The following is a 7,166-nucleotide window of genomic DNA, read 5'->3' on the forward strand; positions in this document are numbered from 1 at the left end:
TTATGATAAAAAGTAAAGTATAATATGATTGGTCGACATTTTAATAGAATATAATGAACATGGTGATAGGACAAAAATAAGGCGCGGAGTAAGAATAGAAATAATTAACAGATAAATTAATTTTTAACTGGTATTTTTCTGTAGCTGATGTGTTACCGGTAGTACTTATATTATCGAACTTACGTATAGATATACAAAAGTAAGTTTAGCTAGAGGAAATACATTACGTTACGCGTGATTATGTTGAAAGCCAATAATTATATTTATTTAAATATTATTTAAATATAAATAGATTCAGGTAATATGCCTATTTGCTTGTTAAACTAGCCTATCGTGCTAGCTTAACAAAATGTGTATGATGTGTCTTCAATACTTTTAAAAGAAGTCCTACAATTGATTTGAAATAGCTGGCATATGTGATTTACGTCTTGTTCACTTTGTATTATTTCACTTAATGTATCTTTGTTTTCGTGGAACCTTGTATTACAGTATTTCACTTTTCTATCTTTGTTTATTCGTGGAAATAATGAGTTGAGTTGAAACCCCGAAACATCACGTTTCACATTCTCCACTCCCAAAAATCACCCACATACAGTAGTATCAGTTTGTAACTGAGTTTATAGAAATATGATAAAACATTAAATAAAATATTATGATGATGATAGTACCGATTGTATTACTTGATAAATAACCCGTCTGATTAAACCACTTCTCAGCGTGTAAACCAAACATAAATTGGTTCCCGGAACGGCACTACCTTAATTTGTTCCCACAAAGCAAATGATTTATTTGAAGTACGACATGAGAAAATCAAAGGCGCGTATAGGTTACGTCGTCCCGGGAATTTGTGATTGACTTTCTCCCCTGCTTATTCGCGGTTAAAGCCAGAACACAGCGTTATTATCCAAAATCAAAGCAAATTAATTCAAACGTAAACACCATCATCAGTTAATTCTGTGGCGGTTTCTTTAATTTATTTCTAAGATTCAGGTGTCAAATTTACTTTTTCACGAAAAACTTTTAAAGTTGTTTGTATAAACTAAACTGCAATCGATATAAAAATGTATGTACAGCTACTAAATACGAAAATGTATGTTTTACATTTATTGTTTATTTCAAATAAATTATAATGCGAACTTATACTTACTAGGCCTACTTTATAATTAGCCATAAACAAGTTAAATACTGTATAAATACATTAATAGATAGGAATAAACATTATAAATACACCTAGAGTGCATGTTATCACAGAAACACACAAGCTGATTTCGTTGGACCTTCTGGTTTTCCACTAGGCGATTTAATTTGCGCGAATCGAAAATATTTACCCTATACGCATGCGCGGTTACGTTTCATCACGAGATTCTAAAATGCGCAGGCGTATAGGTACAAATTTGCGATTCGCGTGAATAAATTCGCTTAGTGGAAAACAGCGTGACCACTGCTTGGGTAATTACCCAAGATCTTGGGTATTTTGACTTGGTCTTGGGTTCTTGGGTATTCCGTTCAAATCCTTGGGTATTTTATTTTACTAAGAAAATTAAATATTTTTGTTATAAAGGAAGAATTAAGAAGTAACAATGTATATTTCAGTCCATTCAAGTAAGCAAAACTCAACAAAGTGCACATAATATTGTTAATTGCTAAAAACATGGGTTCGGAATTGTGATTTGCGTTGCCATTAATCTTACCTAATTAATGCATTACATAATAAAACTTCATCACTGATCTGCTGATAACACTGGCCGACTAAGGGCGTATTTTTCTATCCGTATTATCACCTCATGAATATTAATTTTAATAATTAACATAAACAATTACAATAAAAAATGGTTTATAAATTGAACTAAAAGGGAAACCATACATGCGAAAAACACGTACATTTCAAATTTTAATGCATTTTCAGGAAGCTTGGGTAATTTTGGGCAATTTTTTGCGGAATCTTGGGTAATTTCGACCCAGTCATTGGGTATATCAAATATTTTGAGTGTTCACGCTGGTGGAAAACCAGCTTTAGCAACAATAACAAAGGGACGAGGCAGTATATGATCATACAGAGCTAAAAAAGCATTCTCTCAAGTAATAATGTTTCATGATAATCAATTAGATAATTGTATGCAGATTATGCCTAATTATGAATAACGATAGCGCTGAAGTGGCCGACGTGAATTTTATTAACGAACACTCTAGGCTTACGCCACGAAGCACAGAATGCATGGTAACATAAAACAAAAACTATTAGTCTCAATGTAAGGATAATATTGTATTGTACAGTAGTTTACAATGTTATTCTTCACACAAGCACAGACCCTAATAATGGTCTGTGACACAAGTTTGGTTGCGTCGTTATAAAAAAAAATTAAGTAATAAACATCCGTCTTGAGCACCAGGTCAATGTCATTTTCTGGCCTCTTTGTTCTTTGCTGCCTGGCATCCAGCGATATGCAAAATACAAGCCATAATATCAAAGAAATGTACAAGACTAAACGATTAACCAATACTCTGAGAAAGGCTGATTTTGTTTTTAAATAATAGGAATTGATCTATACAGAGCTATCGGGGCACGATTGGCTGACTGTTCCGGGTGGGCTATGAGCAGTGTCATTTATGACCTTTTCGTCCTTTTTATTTGTAGTTATTGAACTCAAATGGCTAGATGCTGCCCCAGGGTCCTTTTTGCAGCATCCTCTAAACAGTGAACGTATCCCAGATTTAAAACCCGGCATTTTCCGCCAGTAGATAAAAGGATTCACAGCCGCGTTCGTGAGACCGATGATTGAAAAAATAAAGAATGTTTCGGATGTATAGTAACAAGGCTGGCCGGATCTTCTCTTCTTCAAAGATATCCTAAATGCTTCAATCGCCCACGGTACCGTCACAATGACAGCGACGCCGAGAATCAGCGTAAACGCCTTAGCAACGGCACGCGTCTCACGAAATTGCCGATTTGACTTGATATCACGCAGTCTCTTTTCGTGGCGGCGAATTTTGTACAATATTATCGCATACAGAATTATAATAAAGGACAACACGGTCATCGTTAGTGATGGCAGAACGTTAAACAAGATCAAAGTCACGTTGTCAGTATCGTTAGAGAATGGAAGCGTGACAGAAAGCGGCACGATCCAAAAACATACACATGTGATTAGGATTCCCCTAGGTGTTACAATCTGTTCGTATGTATTCGGGGCTGCTACAATTATTATGAACCGGTCTACAGCAATGCCGAGAATGGTTAGCCATGAAATAGCAACGAGAGAAATATTCAATGCGTCGGATGCCGCCTCTCCTATGATAGTTCTTGTACAAATAGCGAATCCTGTGATTAAATCTGTAATGGACAGATTGCAAATGAACATATTACGAGTTCGGCGAAGCTTGGTTATTTTCACAAATGCCAACAGAACCAACGTATTACCAGCAATAGCAACAACACATATCGCCAGCATCACGATAGAAAATACAATCATTGCAATAGTACTCTGACCAATTGACGTTGTGTATATGTCAGGATATTTACACATTGAGTCATTACTGGAGATATTCTCTGCAGTTTCCATGATCAGAAATTATATTATTATTAGCAATACTGTTAAGATATCCCTTCACTAGGCTGTAGCACGAAGGCCTGTACATTCAGTTCTGACTCCCTTTTTCTACTCACATAGTTCTAGTACTTAAAGTCACAACGAGCACCGACCAATCAAAGCGTTCGAAATCTGTCAACGCGAATACGGACCAATCCCCATTGTCGTGTCTCTGGGTTCTCAGTTTGTGGTTGTGAACTTAACCATTATCATTTTTACAACTACATTAACTTGTTAGAACAAAGCCACTTGAAATAATGAAAATTGTTGAGACGCACAGAAAAAAAAAAAAAGAGAACAAAACAGACCACAACCTGTTCAAATATTTTTAGGGTTCAATATATAAAACAAAATTTGACAATTACTTAAAGTAAAGTCATGACATTAGATAATCATGTGGTTAATGCCCGGAAGTCGATGGCTATGGGCTATTCAGAGATCATCTCCTCGGGTCAATGCTCAACATGTCGTTACCACAGCAACCGAAATATTAGTTCCACTTACTCAAAAGTACGTTCTGACGGGGGCAACGAACGCGTCTGTGATGACCCGTTTATAATTTGACATAGTGTACCAAGACCGATGGAGAGTTTGGAGAAAAAAGCAATGGTGAATCGAGAGAGAGGAGGAATTACCGGGGAGGTGTGCCTTTTTATTAAGAAAAAAAAACAAAAAAAACAAAAGAAAATGGAATACAAATACAAAATGTTACAACTAAAGCCGGGCATTCACTGCGTCCTACAACCGTCAGCCGACGAATCCAAGTCCATTCCCTGTAAATGCGACGCGACGCCGTCTACTGATTGTCGGTTGCAGTAGTCTCAACGGATCGTCATTAAGATTCGTTGCGCGCGTCGTGGCGTTGCGTTCTCACTAAAATCGTGTCGGCCGACGACCGTCGACTTAACATGAATTATACAATTATTTAGGTACATATTTATCTGTATTAGGCCAAATAAATTAAATCCGGACTTGATGACTAAGTAAAATTGTATTGCTATTAATTCACAAGTATAAAATGTGTAACTACTTGCTCTTTTTCTCATATAAGCCTACTGTATCTTAAAGACTGTCTACAATTAGGCAGATGATACCTTCTTCCCCGCTCCCCCACCCCATATAGGCCTAGTTGCTGAAGCCTAGCAACTCCCATTTTGCCTAAAATTCACTGTTTATTTGAAGATCGTCGTAGTTACTATTGTGATATATCGAAGTTTTCCGAAGAAAATACAGACCCGGACTTCTTGTTACCGAATTCTCTTTGCTTGATTCTTTTATGTTTTTATCTCGTCTGTCTTTATGTCCTGAATAAAACGATTATACCGTATTAAAATTAAATACCGGTACCAAATGTATTTGTCATCAGTCATCTCAGACAGCAAGTACATTTCCGTATGAAATTAAAAATATATCCGTAATCTCTTGAACAAAAATAGGCCTACTTGATATTTGAAACTAAAGAACGTAAGTTGATAAATAGGCCTAACATAATATATAATACATAATATACAGTATATATATAAATGTATATAATTATATAAATGTATATATAATACATAATATACAGTATATATATAAATGTATATAATTATATAAATGTATATATACATATATATGTATATATATGTATATACATGTATATGCTGTCTCTTATACACATCTAGATGTGTATAAGAGACAGAGTCATTACTGGAGATATTCTCTGCAGTTTCCATGATCAGAAATTATATTATTATTAGCAATACTAATGTAGGCCTATGGGATGGTAACCATCAAAATTAAGTGTACTGTAACATTTAAAACAGAAGTATAAGACTGTTGATAACTAACTTCATGGCAAGTTTAAAGTACCGGTAAGTTGTCTTGATTAATTTTCCATTAGAAATAAATCTAAATTAAGTCAATTGTCAATTGCGACGAGTCCGTAATTAATCACGAATGCCGATGATTTTGATTCGGCTAAAGCGCAATCGGGAAGCCGACTTACCAAAGAGGGCTTTCATTGTTACTACAAGGTCTCTCGAGCAAGTTTGCAGCGGATTAATATCCATGTAATGTTTAATTGACGGTAAAACATATGTTTATATCATTGTCAATTGACACCATAAATCGGCAAAAATATGTGACGTAAATTTTCGCAGGCGAATCAAATGCGCAGTGTTATGGTCGGAGGGACTTTTCCCCTCGGATTAATATAACTGTACCACCGTAATTGAACTTCAATAATTCATCAGGCAGTTTTAGATTCTAAAAGTTAATTGTAGCTGTAACTGCATGTACTGTCCCGCGAGTATGAACACGTAGGTAACATCTGGGATTATTCATCTGTAATGACTTCGAAAAAATAGTGACGTTAAATTGGAATGAGCTATAAAACAAATTTAGACGCATTGGTGCCGTCGTTCCATTGATGTGTAAAAAGACAATTTTAAACGCCTTAACAATGATTGTTTAAATATTGATACAGTATTGGTCTTTTATCGACTGTGCGTTTGATATAATTTAAATATCGAAGTAAAACTGATACAAAAGTGGTCGATATATCTAAGAAGCAACGCTCCTTAATTAGTTTCTAACCATGCACATTTTACATGACTTACAGAATCTGTCAAATTCTGTTATTGGTTAATCTATCTCCTGGTCACACATCAAGTCCTGCCTTCTACATGGTTCTAACCAAATCTCCATAACAGTCTAACAACACCATCCTACCATGATCCTACTAAGACTATAAGTAGGGCTGTAGAGCACTCAATATACAGGACATAATCCTATGTTGTGTATTATTTTTATATAGTAATTTCATCATCATATATTAAGCGAGTCAAAATGGTCAAGCGGTTAAGGCAGGGGCGCCGCAAATTTCGGCCATATTATCGACGGGTTGAACGGCACACTCGCCTATGGTTCTGGTGGTGGAACACGTCTTCTCAGATAAGGAATAAACCGTAGTGTACACAATTTCGATCATGTGCAATTGAAATTAAACGATCTTTTCGAGACGGGAGGGGATTACCCCGGCGTACTGGTTCCTACAGCACTAATGTGGACAGACGAAAGATAGCACCGGTTTACCGGGTAGCTCATAGATACGAAGGAAGCGGGGAGAAGCAGCAAGTTATTGTAGCCTAACGAGCGACTTTTAGACTTCGTAAAAAGCGCTATATAAATTCAACTATATTACGTTACACATACATATATTTTAATGCATACTGTATGTACACATACACATTTTAAAAGTGTCTTTAATTGAAGTCTCATAATAATAAAGACCGGCACTTCGGGGTCCCACGTTAGAAGAATTAACATCTGGTAGATCTGTTTAAATGAGTTTTACTAACACAACTAAATGTATGTCGCTGTGCTTAGTGATGACATTAGCACTGATTTCCGGGAGACAATTAATTATACAGAAGTTGATGCAAATATCGTGAATATGTGGGAGATGGTCTATTTTACGGAGGATTTTTACTTCCTCGCAAGAGCGCAAGAGCCCTCCCGCCGATTTTCAGGAGACTATATATGATTAGATTGTTATGGATTACGACATATTTCATGGTATAGTAAGACATCTGTACT

The 7,166-nt window shown here is 35.9% G+C and overlaps 1 protein-coding gene across 1 annotated transcript; it reads right to left on the bottom strand.

The window, feature by feature from the left end:
• Positions 1–1,904: 1,904 nt before the first annotated feature.
• LOC117112158 (histamine H2 receptor-like) lies at positions 1,905–3,627 on the bottom strand. The gene has a single exon (XM_033255225.1). It carries the CDS (start codon positions 3,558–3,560, stop codon positions 2,544–2,546), a length of 1,017 nt encoding a protein of 338 aa, XP_033111116.1. The 5' UTR covers positions 3,561–3,627; the 3' UTR covers positions 1,905–2,543.
• Between the last annotated feature and the right edge of the window lie 3,539 nt (positions 3,628–7,166).

Source organism: Anneissia japonica, unplaced genomic scaffold, assembly GCF_011630105.1.
Source record: "Anneissia japonica isolate Jap-2015-1 unplaced genomic scaffold, ASM1163010v1 scaffold2707_len876726_cov182, whole genome shotgun sequence".
Taxonomy (NCBI): Eukaryota; Metazoa; Echinodermata; class Crinoidea; order Comatulida; family Comatulidae; genus Anneissia; species Anneissia japonica.

What these genes read in the sequence shown, in the direction of transcription:
- LOC117112158 (XM_033255225.1), bottom strand. Translation starts at nt 3,560, where the DNA reads ATGGAAACTGCAGAGAATATCTCCAGTAATGACTCAATGTGTAAATAT.